Genomic DNA, 19,156 nt, shown 5'->3' with positions numbered 1-19,156 from the left:
ATATAGACCAGAGGAGAAAACTTATCATATGAAATCACCATCAACTTACCGTCACTTCTTTGGAGGAGAGTCATTAACAAACGCCCTAAACCCCTTCTCGCCGAGTGTGTGTCTGGACCACAAATTCACACCTGCTTTAAAATATGCAGGGACTACACAGTTTTAAAAGGCTGAGCTTAGCCATAGTTTCTTTCAGTTTTTAAATGCTGGCCTCATTGGTTTATTGGATAAAGACTTTATTTTTTAATAATGCTATGAGAAAATATCAAGAGTTGGAGGAAACGCGGCCAAGCGTCCTCCCCTTTAGCCAGACGAGGTCCGTGCTGCTTCGCGGATAAGGAGACCCCTCCCCCCACGCGTGTTACTCTGGTGATGTGACAGTGGGGGCGCTGCGCCCAGCTTGGTTGCTATTGTTCGACCAATGGCAACGCGCTTCGAAAGCACCTGTCAGGAGCACTGCCTTGACCACAGCTGTGAAAACACTTCCTGGTCAACTGCCACCTGGACGCGTCAAGGCGGCCGACTCACTTCTTTTTTGGGCTCCACACTCTGATTACGCCGTCCTTTCTTTGCTCTCGGTTCTTGAGTGACCTTCAGCTGTGGGCATGACAAAGGTGACAGCACGTTACTCCAGACCCTATGAAACACTGCTTCGCCCCCGCGTGAGGAGCGAACACTGTGCCCTCTGCATTAGCTCCTTCAAGACCGCGTGCTTGGCCTTCACGGGATGAGTCCTCAGGCCGAGGGCTAGAGAGAGCGAACGAGCCGGCAGGGTCGGGGTCAGGGTCGGGGGAGGCTCGTCTGTTTACTGGAGCTGGTTTGGTCTCTTTCGCAGAGCACTTCACAAATGTTACGTGAAAGGAAGAATAAAGCAAGGCGCGTGTGCTGACGCGGGCTCCTGCAGGACAGCGCCTGACAGGTGGTTTGCAGGGCACCACTCACCTGCTCGTTACTGGTGGAGGAGATACTGGACTCCGCCTCCTCCTCCCCTCGGTCCTCGTTCTTGGACTTCCAGAACCTCCCTTCACGGAGGAAACGCTGGTGCAGCTCCAGCTCGTCACAAGCCTTCTTCCAGCCCATGCTGCGCTTCACATGCAGCCGGTGAACGTTGACCGTGATGTCCTGTATGTTTTCAGAAGGAATCCAGGCCCTGTGAGCAGCGTTGAAAGGGGTAGTTAGAAACTTCCAAAATGGTAGAAACCCTACCTATTGTAAAGTACAACTTGTGGTCTGAATAAAAACTTACCAAGTAGAAAAGAGGTGAGGTGACTTTTGTTTTTCACGCATCAAAGCAAAGTTCTCAGAATTGGAGTAATTCACAAGTCCTTTAAAAAGTGTTTAATCTCTCTTATTGTTTTGAACAGTCAGCTATTCAAAATCTAGCTATTTGCATGTTAGAACCACAGAATCATTAGAAAATGCCCAGAAATTTTCATGAGACCCTTATATGTAAAACAAGGGCCCCTGACCACCACGCAGTGAGTGTGTTTACATTACAGCCCTGTTCATCTGACGAGCCGCGGTTAATGAATGGAAACGTGTTTGTTCCATTCAGTGATCAAGCAGGAGCACACGGTTGATCTAAAACCGTATTTGGTTCTACAGGGGAGAAGCCAGAATTTCAAGAGAATTCTCCTGGGTGCTAATCACCTGACTGCCTTAGGTTAGCATCCAGCTGGAAGGCTGCACCAACCAGACTGAGGCTGACCGTGTGCCTGTTGTTCGACCAATGGCAATGCAAAGCACAACAGTGCAGGGGACCTATGACTTTTCCTGCCTCACGTGATAGCTGGAGGAGATGTTGCCGTGTCCAGGTGGCAGCCGATGGGATTACATAAGCTATGAATTAGTAGCTGGAACCTAGTGATGGCACTCGCTGTGCCTAATTATTAGGCTGGCATTTCCACGAATACGGCCACTGCCCAACCAAGACCCAGTGATAAGACAGTGCAGCGTACAGTCGGTGAATCCGGAGAGGAAGCAGGTTTCATTTGGTTGTGAGTGGTCACAAGGTTTCATTCGGGCTTGGTTTTGATGGGACCTTATGAGGGGAGGACTTCCAACAGAAGGAAAGTCACAGGTGAGACAGGAGCTGTGAGGATGCATGAGCCACAGTGAGTGAGACATTTCCTGGAGCAGAGGATACAAGCTGGGGTGCAGCTCTAAGAATGCACAGATTTACGTCTCAGTCTTCTGCTTAGATGTACACGATATCCGAGTCCTCACTCTTGGCCTGTAACTACGGGGTTTCAGAAGTACTAGGTCTATGACTGTTCTGAAGGAATCTCAGAGACCCTGGCACGTAAGCCTAAGCCATAATGTCGACTTCTAACTTGCTTGTACAAACTAAGCCGTCTGCTCCAGAATTTAAAAGCACAAGTTAAATATATAATAACCTAGTTGTATGTAATGATAGATGAAATGTTAAGTTTTAACTGCCATGTGAATATTTATAAATATTACATCAACGTGTCTCACCTGACAGTGCTTTACTAGAGACCAAAGTAAACGCACTTGGAAAGAGTGCAGATGAAATTCTGCCTGTGGAAGAGTTCCTTGCCATTAAACCTTGTATTTATATTTACTCTTCCAGTCAACAAACATTTACTGAGCGCTATTAGGTATCAGTCAATCAATAAAAGTATTAAAGCACTTTTTAAATGCAGTGTGTTTTGAGAGAGATTTCAGTTATAAACACTGCTGACTATGTGGAACAAACTTGTGACTCAGGAGAATATTTTTTCCTCATCTATTTACCACTTGGATATGGTAAAAATTGATTCACATCTGTTCTCAGCATGAGACTTAATTAAGTCTCAGGCAATTCATAAATACATTCCTGTTCTCTTTTAATCATTTCTGTTACCATAGATAATCAGATTTCAGTTTGAAGGAGTAACACTGGGTATGAAATCTGAGATCCACACACAAAAAACAAAAAGCACCTGACAGTCTGGAGTAACCCTAACAAACAGAGGCAGAATCGAATCTGGCCGCCCACCCACCCGTCAGCCCAGAGCGCTCTGCAACATGCAGGACAGAAGCGGCTCAGCGAGCTGGAGGCCAAGGAGCCCACAGTGCGCCCCTGCTCTCCTGCCTGTGCAGTGCGCTGGGCGGTGTGAAGCAAACCCACTCATACTGCTAATCAGAGACCACTCATGGCTGAAGATACCATCACGTTGTTTTAAAATTACTGACAAAGAAGACAATACAGGTAAAAAATTCTATCAGACTGTTCTCACCTAGTAGTGTAGTTTTAAAAATAATTGAATTCTTCATTTTTCTAAATTAACTTTTATTTAATGAAATTCAAAAAACTGAATCAAACTTTCCCCTCATACACATTCTTAGATCACAAGATCTCCTGTACTCCTGAGTTGATTATTTTTGTCTGCGGCTTTGACAGAGCCTTGAAAAGATGGTTAAAACGACTGCACTGACATCACAGTGCTACAAAAGGGACACACACCCTAAGACGCCTTCCGCTCCACCGCCACCATGCACTCAACACCAGCATTAACATGCGTCTGAGTTCAGCAGTGCCAACGACTGACCTCGTCCTGCTGAGTAACTGACACACACCCAGAAACACCACGTACAGGAAGCACTGTCAGGTGCCCCGTCAAGTCACATGCTGATTTGTTTCCTCAATTTAAAGTACACTTCACGCTGTTTCTGATGGCGACGCCCCCAGAGCACTGGGAACAGCAGGCCTGCGCCGGCCCCGGGACCCTCAGAGGCCCAGGTGACGGCTGCACACAGGCCGTGATTACCTTTGGTGGTGGTGACCGAAAAAGCGGACGTCAACCTGATTGTCCTCTTTCTGCATGACTTTGGCTGGCCAGAATCCAAAACCTTTCATTTTAGCCCAAACCAGTTCATGATTAGGAATCTGGAAATAAAACGTTTCACCTTGTCATATTACTTTTAAAGTATGAAATACAAGTATAATACATTATCTCGAAAATATTTCTTTTCTAACTCCTAAACACACAGATCTACCCCACCTCCACCCCAGGACTGAATGATTTTTGCCTCCAAGAAAAACACCGAAAAGATTAAAATTTGCATAAGCAATATGGACCTCCACTTCTCAGGAGAGACAGTGAAAATAATCTTTTGTCAGCCGGTGGCCTCTGAATGAAGTCAAGGGCCACGTGAGTTGGAGTGGCAGACAGAACGCCCTGACTTGGCTTCACGAGTACAGTCTGACCCTGGAAGCCTGCAGGAAACGGGAGAAGTTCAGGACATTCTCCAGACCCACCACGTCAGAGATCCTGGAGTGACTGAGAAGCACCGTAACGTCTCAGGGACTAGGGGCCTCCCAGGTGGGCTCTTAGCCTGTGTTGGGGGGGCTACCCCTGGGAGGCTCACAGGCTTCTGGTCAGCACCCTCCCTAAACCAGGCCATCCCAGGGGAAGTCACACAGCTATAAATATGTATAAAGACTCAGATTTCTTATGCAAGAGGGAGAGGAAAAGCAAGTCGTCATTTGTATAGAGGGACTCAGGGTTTATTCCCATTCTTAAGGACCTCATGTTAAAAAGCCGGAAATGGGTAATGTTCCCAAGATGTTTTTCCTGTGTTTCAGGTTTACACTCATTAAAACCCTACATACTACGATACAAAGAAAAATACTTAGAAGGAGTATGCTCTTCAAAGCAAACTGGAAATACAATTTCATAGAGCAGTACATCAGACACCGAAGAGGTAAAAAACCAGAAATCTCGAAATGTCACATACACAGGGATAGCAGAACCAGTTGTCAGGACGGGCGTTTGACAAATAGAAGCAGTTCTTGCAAAGCTGTAGCTCATCCAGCTGGAAAAGAAAAGCGGCTGTTTCAGCCTACACAGAACACACACGTGCCTCAGCCTACCCAAAACAAGTCCACGCAAAGTGACGTCCTGTCACGTATACAGTCTTGGGCTTAAAACTGTAAGTTTCCAGTGAGTAGCACCGGGAGGGCCTGCCGCGCTCCTGCTGGAGCCTCCCTGAGGTCCCAGACGGCACGTGGCGCCCAGTGCACCCGACCGCCACCTTCCCGCCTCCCTGGCGCCGCTCCAGTCCGCACTCAGGTTAAAGGCATTTCCTAAAACAAGTCTTCCTGATCGGCCCGTGCACAACCCCCACTGCCAGGGAAAGCAGCCCTGACTTTGCCTCAGTCTCCGTTTCAGCCCTGCTTCCTTTCACAACGCTCTGTCACAGCTTCTAAGGAAACCTATTCTGCCTCATCCTTTTGTGGGTCTCCCTCTTCAGAACACAGACCCCCACAAGGAAGCCGCTGTATTCCCCCTAACACAGCAGACACTCAATGAGTGTACGTTTGATGGATTTCTTTTTAAAGTTAAATTAGAAATAGAATCAAGAAACAGAACTTTTTCCTATACGTTGAGACACTTCTGCAAACACAGTATGGTTACAGGTGAGTGTTTCAAATAAGCCCAACAGAAACCCTTCCTAAACACGTATCTCATTTATTGTACAAATACGAATGCGTTATTTGGCTGCTTTTTTGTCTGCGTCGTCTCCTAAGAACTCGAATTCGAGTCTTTCACTCAAAAAGAACAGTCGTTGAGAGCCTGCCCAGTGCAACACAGTCACGTGCTCTTACATAACTAATACTTGAAAGGGTGGTTACAGAAGAGTCCCCTTGCAGAAGTTAGTGAGTGACTAAGTCTAGCTCCCAGGACCTCCCTGAGAACAGTTCTGCTAGAATATTCCCGCCTATTTGCATTAATTCCATGGGAAATTAAAATTATATTTAAAGGAAATGTCAAAATTAAAATGTACATAAGAAGAGTGGAATTCTGAAGTGCATCAACTTGGAAATCAGCAAGAGCTGAGTTTCCAGGCAGGACAGTACCTCGTGACACGTGTCTTTGTAGAGCATCCTCGCGATGTCGGCCTGCTCGCTGTCTGCTGCAATGAAAGACAAGCCACCTGTCGCGGCAGCCCAGAATCGCATGCTGCCGTTTCAGTTTCCTTCAGGTTAACACGAGTGGACATACACCACTTAACAAAAACGCGCACTTTAAATACAATCCAAGAAGTAAAACGAAATTCTACAGGCAGCTGAATTTTACATTCAACATAACATAGTACTTCAGGTATAGGTTGGCCTCTCTCAGTAACTCTGAATGATGGGAAAAATCAGAATTAATCAAAGTGTTCATAAAAAGCCTTTCAACTAAGTATATAAGTTTATACATAAAATTATGAGTAATAATAGTATCTTTATCATTTAGTGTACGAGTTTTGCTTTTGGCCAGTCAATTCTATAAGCTGTGACTACATTACCAAATATTTTTAAGTTTAAACCCTAACTATTTACTTACAAATCATTAAGGTATTAATTATTTCAAAAAAAATTTATTTTTGGGGGGTGGGTAATTAGGTTTATTTATTTATTTATGTTTAGGGGAGGTACTGGGAATTGAACCGAGGACCTTGTGCATCTAAGCATGTGCTCTTCCACTTAAGCTATACCCTCCCCCCATCACTGGTATTATTTTAATGTAATGTTTTAAAAAAGATATTTCTTGACAAGGAATGAAACCGGTATTTTAAAAAAGTACACAAGAGAAAACAAAAAATATTCAACCTCCATAGAAGATCACGGTGTTGTGGAGAAGCAGCTGAGCATCAGCTTTGAACTCTTCGTAACTTCGGTATTTCCCTTCATTCACCTTCTGCCAAGAGCAAAACACAAAATGGCAAAGGGTTAACAGTGAAAACGCTTGTCTGCATTATGTTCACAACGGCGGAGTGTGGAAGCAGCAGAGCTTTCCAGAATGACACCACCACCTCGCCCGTGTCCCAAGGAGCTGACAGAACGCGGGTTAAAGCAGCCCACAGCCGCCTCTGCAGCTGGACCGTTCCCGGGCTGAGGCGGACCCCAGTCCTGCCTGCGACCACTGCTGTACTCGTCCATTCACTAGCGTGAACTCCGCAGCCTCCATCTCATTCTGTAACAACAATGAAAGCGGCTGCTAAGCGCTGTAAGTAATTAAGGCTTTGGTCGGTGGGGCTGGTGAGACCCTACCTACAACACCTACCATTTTTGTAACTCAGAAGAATAAAGGTTGAAAAAAGAAAGAGCTGTTAGCCTTGGTGACAATTTACCATCACCACAGAGAAGATACGGTTTTAATTCTCAGCTGGGACTAAGTGTTGACTTATGAATCATTTAAAATCAGGTCCCAGGTGCTCTACGCACGAGGCAACAGCTGCCTCCTGCCCAGCACCGAGGGTCGCAGGCTCTTCTATGAATACGAGTATTCACTCTGCCCTGGACATGTCGTCCTGGGCTCGGGGCACTCCGGGCCACCTGGCCACACCCAGGTGGGGACAACCGCGCCCGCACCCCCCCCCCCACCAGGCACCTCTGCGGTTTGCGGATGCACCGTCACAGCTTGTGTTTTGGTCTGGACTGCAACCTCCCGAAAGCATAAAAATCGTGCCTTCCTCTATTTTCTTTACAAGCTTTTGCTCATGGTCAGCACTTGCTAACAAGGCACCATCAACCCAGCTAGTGTGCTCCATGGACCCAAAGGGACCCACCGGGGGATGTGGGGAGGGCCATGCGGGGAGAGGGCAAGAGGGGCGCTGGGCCGGGCCTCGTCCTCAGAGGCCCAGAGTCAGGAGAAGAGGCCACGCCTGAAGCTGTGCAGTCTAGGGGTAGGAGGCAGAATTAAAATTGCTTGTGTTTATGAACAAGCTTCATTTATCCCTCTCTTCACACTTTCGGTCTTTCTCAGCAGATTAAGAAATGGGTAAGATGATTTTAAACTATTGTTACGGTCTCCCTGTTACAGCCACAACTGTAAGGTTTTAAAGCCTCAGAAGGACACGTGGGTACAGAGCTGGTGAAGCTGCAGCCCTGACTAGAGACAGGTCAACATGTTCGCTGGGTTTTACTGTAATCCACAGTTAAATATTAACAAGCCCATTAACAATCCTCGGCTAAACAGGTAAAACTAAAAACTTAAGCTTTCTAGTTAAAAATCTGTTTCCTAGAGCTTGTGTCATTGTTTCCCAAGATTCAGATCAGGTCTAGGCTCTCATCCTCCCTTGAAAGGAACCCCTCAGCGCTGCTGCTAAAACTAGGAAACCAAGACCAGGTGTTAACTGCCTCCACCCCAAACATCACTCTAACCAGGCGGCCGTACTTTTTCTTTAATCAACTAGATGACCCCTGATGGGGTGAGGGTGAGCTCGGTGGTAAAGTGCGTGCCTAGCATGCACAATCCTCCGTACTGCCATTAAATAAACCAACCAACCAACCAACCAACCTAATTACCTCCCCCACCCCCCAAAAAACACAAACAAAACAAAAGACGATCCCTGGTGAACACTAGAGGGAGCACGTGACATTCACAAGGGCAGTGGGTGCACAACCAGGGCTGTGTGGCTGGGGTTACCTCCTGTATGGCGGGGACGTCCACCGCCGAGTGCACCAACCGCCGGTACATGGGGTGTTTGCTGTCCTTCCCCTTTTTATTCAGGTCGATAGCCTGAAAGGTCATGAAACAGCCGTTTAAATGTTGCTAGAGACAGGGACGAAGCATCAATTTCTAAACAAGTACTTAGAACTTAATGAAAAAATGCACATGCACTACACTAGTTTAACGTGGCATTGCGGTTTTGATAGAACAGTTATTTTGTTAAATTCAATTTCACTTTAAACACATTATCAATGACAATGTTCATTCTGATGACTGGAACTTAAAAAAATGTAAACGCTGCTTATCTCATGCAGCTTAAGAAATGCCTGTGTCAAAAACAAAGACAAAAAAATCTCGAAGTGTTTTACGGAAGTATTTACTGCACAAAAGAAGTGTGACAGCAGTGGCCTCCACCCTTCATGCTGCACAACACATGCCTGTCCCCTGTCAGTCATTAACTCTGAAAGAATAAACCGAGTGAAATCCACTTGGTGAGACTCTGGCAGCCGCCCCCAGGACTCACCCTCTCCTTCATGCGGGAGACGATGAACCGCAGGTATGTGCTCATCTCCTGCTTGTTTGTGTGTTTCTTCTTGATGCTCTGTTAGAAACAGAGAAGGCCGATTTAAAATCTGGTCATGTATAAGTCTATTGCCACATAAAAGACTTATATATAAAACAGATCATAGTATGCAAAGATTTTTTTAAAGGATGCACTATTTCTAACATATTTGATACAGAGAAATCTCTGAAATTTACATCGCAAAAATAGCACTGAATGCAACAAGGTAGGAACTGGAAAATATTACGTTGTGCCTAATACCTTAGAGAAGTACACATTTTTTCTTTTATTGGTGTTTGAAACTTCAACCAATTTTCACATGAAAATAATGACAATAACAAAATAATGATGGTACAGTAACACTATAAAGTAGAATCACTTATTTTATAAAAATAATCAATGGCTGAAATCCCATAGGGAGCATTCACTATTGAGTGGGAACGTCAACATAACTTTATTCTTTGTTAAAAAGGTTATTAAAAGTCTGTGTCACTTAAGGAGTGATGTTCTCTCAGCTGCACACACCTACGTATCTGTTTTAAAGTGTTACAGATCTGTTCAGTGACAATTTCAATTTCCATTGGTCTGGCCTAAAAGCTAATTGGAGGCTCATCAATTTACCTCTCAGAAAATTTAACTTCGCATGAAGAAAAAGGGACAGGATTCTTCCTTCTGTGTCATTTCTAGACAGCTAGGTGACAAGGACCAGTGCTCCAGAGCAGAGCCTGGACCCGAGCAGACACTGGACCCTGCAGCCGAGTGGGGACGTTTGGGCCACTATTTAGTGGGTGCTTTAACTTTCTTAGGCCACTAGATTATGATTCTCTACCCCGTGGTATTACTTCTTACTCCCAAAAGAACTGTATACACAGGAAGTCAACTCAGTATGCTAAGTACAGCTGGAGGGAGGAGCAAACATTTCTTACATAACTGAGAAATCCTAGCGATGGCTTAAGCAAACTAATTATACATACACAACAGTAAAATACCTGAGCTGAGGACTCAGTCTCGCCCTAGCCCTCGCCCTCCCTCCACACCTGGACTCTGCTGGCAGGGCACGGTCTGTGCTCTTCTCACCCAGCTGGATCCCAGGACCTGTGCACACTTACAACAGAAGCAGCCTTTCTCAACCCTGGCCGTACCCCAGGACACTGGCTGACCCTTGTAAAATGCAGGGGTGGGGGGCGTTTGGAATTTCTAAGGGAAGGTCGTCCTGTGTTCTGCATCTGTCTGTTCATTCATTTATCTGTTAATTCCTCAGGTGGTTGTGACACACGGCAAGACGAAGTACTGATGGTGCAGACGTGGAGTTTAAAATGCAATCATATTTCCTGGACCCCAGGTTTCTAATCTTTGGGGAAAGGGAATTTGATGTAGCTGTAAATTCTCATTTTTAACAAAATCCCCAGTGAGTCCCAGGCACACAGACTTGTGAGAACTGTTAGCTGCCTGCTCCCCGTATGTCAGAGTAAAACAGAGGACAACACTCTCAGTGGCTCTGAAGCACAATCAACTGCTAACGCTTTCGTGCAAATGCTCCCGCATGGACGTTCTAGTGAGGGCATCGTTCCGTGCACCGCTTCCTGTGCTAAATGAAGAGCCTGGTGATCTGTTGAGTACATGGAAAAGAAAGGGTAGGAGGACCAAGAAGGCTGCTTTCTTCTCAGCTCTTGGGAAACCTACGTTCCCTTAAAAAAAAGAGAATGAAAACAAATGCTTCCAGCTACGTGCTCTGTCGTGCCAACTTTGAAGTATTTCGGGTGTGCCATTAAGACTGATATCCCACGTATCGATCTGATCATTAAATCGTACATGCATGCAAATTCAGGCATGACAGCAACCCACATCGGGCCAGCAGCCTTGCAGCACTACCTGTGGGGCGACGCACTGTTCAGGGGAACCACCAGCAGCAGCAGCAGGGCTGACGCGTCACTGCCGCGCTCACTCCACGTCCGGCCAGCTACACGGGGGGGGGGGGGGGGGGGGGGGCGGCGGCGGCAGTTTCCTCTCTGGGCCTCCCACTGAATAAGGACCTCAAGCTCGACGGGGGCAGTGAGACACTCCGCTAGTGCTGAGAGGCAACAGTGGAGACAGGGGCTCTGCTGCGCGCTGCTCTGCCTCCACACACGCACAGGAGCATGTTTCTCTCCCTTCTGTGCTCTCAACACCAACCTATGAAGCACTTCACGGTTACTGGAATTCCAACCCCGTTTGGATTTAGAGCCGTAGAAAATAAAGCAATCCAGTGTTTCTATCTGGTTGAAATTCATGCAGTGCTAGAATCAGAGTATCTGTACAGGCATACCTGGTTTTATTGCATTTTGCAGACACTGTGTTTCTGTTTTGTTTTGTTTTTACAAATTAAAGGTTTGTGGCAACCCTGCGTCGAGCAAGTCTGTCGGTGCCCTTTTTCCAACAGCATCTGCTCACTTTTGTGTCTAAACGTCACATCTGGTTAACTCTCACACTGTTTTTGACTTTTTCATTATTATTGTATTTGTTAGGGAGATCTGTCATCAGCAATCTTTGATGTTACTACTTGGAAAGGACTATGCCTCGTTGAAGGCTCAGGTGATGGTTAATTAGCATTTTTTAGTGATAAAATATTTTTTAATTAAGGTATATACATTTTTTAGACATAATGCTACTGCACACTTAATAGACCACAGTACACTGTAAATACAACTTTTATATGCACTGGGAAACCAACACACTTCTGTGACTTGTTTGATTGTGATACTTGCTTTGTCACGGTCTAGAACCAAACCTGCAACATCTCCGAGGTATGCCTGTAGAGCTAACACACCCTAACTAGATCATGCTTTCTTCGAAACAGTAGGGAAAACCCTATGTTACTTGGCTTAAATTTAGGCACCTCTGTATTACATTGTTCACACAATTCCCCAGTTTAAATAAAGAAGGTCTATTTTCAGTTCCCACTTCCTTTCCACAGAAAATCCCCGAAATGCGTGGTTACTGCAGGCTCTCACAACACTCTGACTTTGGTTTCATCTGTTTAAACATTTTTAGGTGAATTGCTAACTAAGCATAACCATGTGCAACAACATTTCTTTCTTTTTGGGAAAACTCTAAATGCACAGAGGTCAGGCCCAGGGCCTTAATTTTACACTAAATGATAAAAAAAAAAGAGGATGAAAATTAGATTTTGTATCATGCTTAAATTTGCTTAGAGTAAGGTGCTAGAGTGTTCCCCCTCTTCAATGTGCAATCGGAAGTGGTGATACGAGCTTGGGAAAAAATGACTATTTCAGCAAAAGGAAAAGGAAACAAAGCGGATGGATGACTTCTGGGGCCAAACGGATGTGACCCACCCTCCACCCTTCACAGCTCCAACTCCGGCAAAATGTTACTACCCCAGAAAGTCTTCTACCCGCTTAATAAAGTGCCACTCAGGTTTAGACATCCTACTCCAGGGCTGACCCACTCTGGGTGTGCACCAGAACCACCGAGGAAAGCCTTTAAAAAGCACCCGTGTCCATTTACATGAAGTTCCCAGACAGGTGCACCGTATCTGATGGGAACAGATGAGAGCGATGCCCAGCTGGGGGAGGCGTCGGGGGGCCTGGGTGCACAGCTGTGTGCGTCCGTCCCTCCCTCACGTGGCACACGCAAAGCCCTGTGCAAATCGCTGCAATGCAGACTCTCCCTCAGAGGAGAGCCAGCACAGTCCAGTGCTGCGGAGAGATGGCGCCGACACTGGTTCACGGAGGGGGCTGGGCCCTGGCAGTCCAAGCACCCCAGGCGTTCCTCGCGGGCGGTCCTGATGAGAACCACCGCGGGCTGTTCCCTTACACAAGCCCATGCCGTGGCCCAGCTAACCTCCGCCGGGCGAGCAGAGTCCAGAGGCACAGCTGCAGAACTCCCCTGCAGCGACACGGGCTCTGTCAGTCCCTCCCTCCACAGCTCAAACAGAAAGGCGCCTATCCTAAGTCGTGACTATTTGTTGGTTCTTCTCAGCTAATACACTGAAAACCTCAATGATGTTGGTGCTACAGGAGTCACCAAAAGAAGTCTCACGGCCAAGGAGGATTATTTTGTTGAAAGCCTTTATGTTAGTTTTTTTTTAAACTTGTTTCCCAATACATCTTTTCTGGTGACAAATCTGGGATCGACTGGAAATGCCCAACAAGAGCTGCACAGGGACACGCGGGCTGGTAGGACAGCGGCTGCCTGGACCCCCCGGTGTGTGCTGGCGGCTGGGGAGCCCGCCCGCCACGTGCAGGCTGAGGTGCCTGCTCACGGAAGGGGAGCAAACAAAGGAGAAAACCCTGAGCAGATGCACCATCTCCTCCAACGATCTGCAGGGACAGAGCATCTGCTGTAAGACACTTTCACGTCTGCCACACCTGTGGGCTTGCCTTCTGACACTTCCCAGTTATAATTTAGAGATCTGGTATTTCACAAAAGAGCACACAGCTCTGTCCAGGGCTGCACCCTGACTTCTGGGGACTTCTCAGGCGACGTGTTGTGTGACCTGCCCTACCTGACGTTCACAGCGGAGTTCGTGTCTGCTAGGTAAACCAGGACATTTAGACGGCTTGAGAAAAAGCCACTATAATGATTAGAAATTAGGGTGGCTTCTAAGGTAAACCATGTTGTCTGTAACGTAACTAAGCAGACAGCTCTTGCAAACAAGGTCAGAAAAACCGAAGATAATGCTGTATAAAATCTGTGGATTATTTCAGATCAATTCTCTCTCAGGCTTTGAAGAGCTGTACCTGGCCTCCACCTGCACTCAGGACTCCGCAGTGAAGGCCCTTCTGTAACAGTGCACACATAGCTCAGGGTCCAGAGTCAGTTCTGGTCACTGCTCATGTCGTCTGGCAGCACACAGCAGTGAATCTGGTCAGTATCTACAAAGAATAAAGAGAGACACTCCCTAGGACACGCCTACGCCACAAAGTTGTTGCGGCCATTTTTAGACAACAACAATCACACGGCTGAAGCCTTGTTGCGAGGGTGGGCAAGACGTCCGCTGACATGAGATGCTCTTAGGGACACTGCAGAGAACTGAGAGGCTGCTTCCCTTCAAGAGAAAAACAACAGAAAGTCTCGAATATCTTCTTGAGTAAGGGATTCTGAAGCCAGTAACAACAGCTGCTGGATTACAGCAAATCAGACGGGTCTAGGTGGACACCACAGACAAAACGTGGCTGAACAAACTCGGCCGCACGCAGGGCCTCGCAGTGGCTTTGGCGAAAGAAGGCAGGAGCAAGCCCGGGGCGCGAGGAGGCTTCTCCACAGCTGAGCACTGGCGACGACGCTCGAGCACCATCACTCGAAGGGACGTTCAGGGCTGAACAGCCTGGAGCTCTCAGTGTGCCCAGCGGCCTTGCTCTTCCGTTGTAGAAACCTATTTTAGCGAAGAATTTACTTGTGGAAGTACTACTTCAGTACAGCGAGTACTCAAAAGAAAGAAAGACACATGAAATCAGAAATCCAGGTGTCTTCTCCTCAGATGAAGGAAACCCATGCTGCTCACCTCACCAGAGCCGAGCCTCCAAGTCTGTTATGAACAAGGGCCTCGTCCTGTCTTGGGACTCCCAGTACCCAGAATGTTCTTCCCACAGCGGGCCTGACCAGAGGTGGGCAAACTTCTGTGAAAGCTGGATGGTGATTACCTTAGGCTCTGAGGACAACTGGTCAGTGACTGTCTCAACTACTCAGCTCTGCTACTGTGGCGCGAGCGCACTGTGAGTGACGTAACTCTTCCCTGAGCAGCTGTGCTCCAGTAAAACTGGCGGATACTGACACTGTAAATTTCTTGCAATTTTTACACCACAAAAATACTCTTCCTCTTTTGATTTTTCTTCAACCACTTAAAGAGTATAAAACCAAGTCTCAGCTCCTGAGCAGTACAAAAATACATGGTGGGCTTGACTCGGTCTGTGGGTCACAGTTTGCCAACCCCTGGACTGTACGCTCTGAGAGCAGGGCCCACGATGGCGAGTCCTGTGTCCTTCTGGGGCCCGTACGGCATCTACCACACAGCAAATGCTTAGTAAATACTGTCGGAACTGAACTGATGGCAGTCATCACTAACCAACTTAACTGCCTGTTAGAAAACACATTCCACCAATACGAGACCCTTCTGAAACGCGAAACATTTATTCACATCTAAGCCACGTTAGCACGTCCAGGCCACCATAAACCATTCTGTTTACTTCTGGTGTGTGCCCCACTTCAAGCCAGATGACGCAGAAGCATGGCTGCTGGCCTCTCACAGCCAGAGGCTCACCGGAGCACCACTGGGCTCACAGTGCTCTGGGGCACTTGCGGGAAAGCAGACTCCTGAGCCTCAGCCCCAGGATGTGCTTGGGTGCCTCTGGTACTGATGGCATCAGGTGCTCACTGCAGAAACACAAATCTCCATGTAAGCTACCTACACTGTCTGGGGAATCAGGAAGCTCCAAGCCCTCCTCCATGTCTGTCTGTAACCACAGAAAAGAATCACAATCAATTTTAGCTGCACATAAACTGCCTGTGTTGTCACGGAAGTCAGGGGCTCTACAGAGTTCTCTACGACTTGTAACGATGACATACAAAGGAATCAAAGAAATTTTTATAAGAAACCCAACATCCGAGGCTTTAGCAGCAGAGCTGGTTGGCTGGGCGTGGCTGCAAGCCCTGCCATTTCTCCTCTGCACCACAGGGACCCCAGCAGCCCAGTAGTGACAATTTCTTCTTAGGCAGTTTTCTAAAAATATACCTAAGTTCAGGCCTGTCCACCACCAGTACCAACACACTGAAGTTAACTCTTCTCCACCAGGGAAGAGCAGAGTGGCACACGGGTGGTCAGCGCTGAGGGTGGACAACTCGCTCTGCGTTGGGGGCGCGTCACACTGGAGCACACGACACCTCCAGCTCCAGCCTGAATGTCCCACGGCCAGCCCAGCAACAGCCATTCACACTGTGGTTTCTGGCAATGTTTTTTTTTTTTTTTTTAACTTAGAGCAACTTTTAAAACCTCCCTTAAACTGTCATGAACATGCCTTCTTACTCACGGGTAAAAGCTGAACTTGGAGGATAATTTAAATCACAAAGAATGTCTCGAGGCAGGTTTCTGGAGTGTGCTGCAAACATGACTCCACCCTCGTGCACTCCCTACCTGAGACGCTGGTCCTGCGTTGTCACTAACGTACAGGTTTCCAGACTCGTTCACAATTTTACAAAACAGCGCTGAATAGCCACTTCAGCTGTGTCTGTATTTACTAATCTTTACAAGGTCAACTCTTTGCTCTCCGAGGTCGGGAGGCTCTGATGACATAATCAGCTTTCTATCAGCCAGTCTACGGTGATTTATAAAGTATTAAAGTATAGTCTCAGATTAATTCTACAGGCCACACAACTGACTGGTAACGTGAAAACACGTAGCGTTTCTTTATCTACTCCTGTAAGCACTACATCGACACAGTCACAAAGAAACTGCTAAAATGCAGCTACAGGAAGAGGGTGTTACGTTCGCCCTGATGCGTCAGGACGTCTATCATCAAGATTCATTGTAGTTTTGGGGGTGACCTGAAGCTCTTTTGCGGCCTGTTACAGGGACCCAAGAATATGAAAGGGGCACTCAGAAAAAGTCCGTGTGACACAGGTTGTATGGACTTGCTCCTTCCCTCTTCTGCCAACACTAGTCTTTAAAGAAAAACAAGATTCTACAGGCAGAGCAGGGATGGATTCTTCAATGGAGTAAGACTTTCCATTCTTTTCTGAAAATAACGTAGGTGTGTTGGGTCATGGAACGAGCATCACATGTTCTCTGCCTAACGAAGCCGACAACCGCCGATGAGAACACCATCTGCCCACCCGCCCCAGTCTCTCCCCTCCCACCCTGTGCATCTGTGGAGGCAAAAGGAAACCGTGTGCACTCTGTACGGATTTTCAGTTCATCAATATTGGAAATACCAGTAAGATTTCTGTATGTTTATATTAAGGTGTAACCATCTTGATATAGGAACCAGCCCAACTATTACCTCTTTAACCTCTTAGAGTTGAAAATAAAAGATAGAGTTCAATTAAGATTCTAAATAAGCCATAAAAAGATGCATCGTGAGGACAAAATACACCCAAAACATGTCATACTCATGTATAAGCCTTTCTGACCATAACTTGTTAAACTCATCATGGAAAGGCAATGTGGAAAGTACATGGATTTTTGTCTTGCTTGCTTGGATTGAGGCAGTTTTATGAAGAGATGAGATAATAATATATGAGATTTTACAGTTTTATAGCTTAGATCCAATTTAAACAATTCTTTATCGATCTTCCCATTACTTTTCCTCTAGTAAAGCCTGAAATGAATAGCAAATCTGCTTTATGAAGTACTTGGTTCAGACAAAGATATTTTTAAAAAATTAACTTTCTACTTTTGTGAGTATAAAAACGATATGATCCAGTTGTCTTTAAAAACTGTAAAAAAACATTTCATGAATGTTCATTTGAAGTTTTCAATACTATGATTGTCTACATTAAAAAAAAAAATGCTTCTCCTTCTAGCTTATTTAAAAATCAAATCTTCACTCCCGATTTGTTAATGTGAATCTTGAAGGTAAATGTACTTAACTTTCAGAATGAAAATATTACTAAATTTACCACACCAAAAAAGGAAGACTAATCAGAAAGCAATAGTTTCACAGTAGACCTGTAACACAGAATACATGTTAAAAATATTTTCATTTAGCATTTTGTCCCATTTCATTCTGAACAGTAAATGAGACTTCTCCCTAATTTTGAAATTTAAAAATGTACTGCCTACATACTTAAGGAAAGAAAAATGGATTTAGAAGTAAATTTTCACCTCCAGTTTCAAAACACACCTTTCATCATGTAACAATGCAAATGACTCAATTCTAACTTACCCAGAACTAGGTTAACGTTGACAAGTCAGTATGTACCCATGGTGACCTCCTAAAAGCAACTTAGTCTTGGTTTAGTTTAGTTAACCAGTTAAATTCCTTCGTTTTCAGAGCTGCCTAATGAGTATACTGTACCCCACGTGAAAAAAAACATAGTACCTGGGGCTCGACATCCAATGCAGTTAACTTTTAATGCTTTCTATAGACTTCTTTCTGTGTATCTATTAAATTTCCTGTAAAATAGATAACATCATTCTAAACATTATAAAGAGAACTTTCAACAGAAGGGAGACTTTAGGAGTAATTCCTATGAGTGCGGCTCTCTTCCCCCGTTCTCCTTAGATGCCTAATAATCAGGGATCAGAGAATCAGGAGCTTCAAACTTGGGAGAGCTTTTCAGATTAGACGTAGAACCAGTGTTCTTAAATACATAAAATTCTCCCATATAAACTCTTCTTCATTTTCGTATCTTCATTTTCTTGTGTTTCTGTATTTTATTAGTGGGTCAAGTTGATTTACCATATAATTTATATAACATAAAATTTTAAATTTGGGATCCTTAAACAGAAAAATGCCATCTGAAACATCTGTGGGCAGATGAATATTTTATAGCTTTTAAAGACATACTGGAATAATATATCCCCTGTCCAATACCTAGAATGGTACTTTCTCTTTTATGACTTAAAGAATATGAATAGTAATATAACATTTCCATATTATTACAAGACAACCATAAAAAGCTAAGACAGGGGCAGGGAAGTAAGAGGTGCAAACTACAATGTATAATAAATAAGCTACAGGATACACAGTACAACACAGGGAAGAAAGCCAATATTTTATAGTGACTAAATGGAACATAATCTTTAAAAACTGTGAATCACTATGTTTTACACCTGAAACTTACATAATACTGTATATCAACTATACCTCAGTAATTTAAAAAAAAGACACCCCAACTTAAAAAAAAAATCTTTGAGTGGATTTCACTGGAACCCACGTCCGGCAACGGAGGCAAGGAGGTCAGTGCATCTTCCCATCCTAGTACTTTCTATGTGTGCACAGTTCAGAGCCCAGCTTCTGCTCCCTAATGACACACAGGAGTCCAAATATAAAATTTCCATTTATCTGAATTTAAAAGGAGCAATAACATGAGTCTAAAATTCCTCAAAGTTATGAAAACGAAATTCACTTATGTAAGGAGCACGAACATACTAAAAGAGTGGAGGAAATAGGGGCCCACTTTCAAAATACTGTTGTCTCAGAATTGTTAA

The 19,156-nt window shown here is 45.4% G+C and overlaps 1 protein-coding gene across 15 annotated transcripts in view; it reads right to left on the bottom strand.

The window, feature by feature from the left end:
• Positions 1-19,156, bottom strand: part of ZMYND11 (zinc finger MYND-type containing 11) — an 86,292-nt gene that overhangs the window by 7,577 nt on the left and 59,559 nt on the right. For 6 of the 15 annotated variants that reach the window (XM_064479258.1, XM_064479259.1, XM_064479260.1 and 3 more), the window contains 8 exons: positions 8,971-9,048; positions 8,424-8,516; positions 6,605-6,692; positions 5,867-5,943; positions 4,744-4,821; positions 3,774-3,892; positions 943-1,150; positions 529-597 (listed from right to left, as the gene is read on the bottom strand). In XM_064479258.1, coding sequence (XP_064335328.1) covers positions 529-597; positions 943-1,150; positions 3,774-3,892; positions 4,744-4,821; positions 5,867-5,943; positions 6,605-6,692; positions 8,424-8,516; positions 8,971-9,048 — 810 coding nt within the window. The remainder of the gene's footprint in view (positions 1-528; positions 598-942; positions 1,151-3,773; positions 3,893-4,743; positions 4,822-5,866; positions 5,944-6,604; positions 6,693-8,423; positions 8,517-8,970; positions 9,049-19,156) is intronic. The other 9 variants (XM_031444861.2, XM_031444860.2, XM_031444864.2 and 6 more) reach the window with 5 other exon arrangements.

The sequence above is a fragment of the Camelus dromedarius genome, chromosome 26, assembly GCF_036321535.1.
Source record: "Camelus dromedarius isolate mCamDro1 chromosome 26, mCamDro1.pat, whole genome shotgun sequence".
Taxonomy (NCBI): Eukaryota; Metazoa; Chordata; class Mammalia; order Artiodactyla; family Camelidae; genus Camelus; species Camelus dromedarius.
The sequence above is the reverse complement of the archived record's forward strand: the minus strand, read 5'-3'. Positions and strand labels throughout refer to the sequence as shown.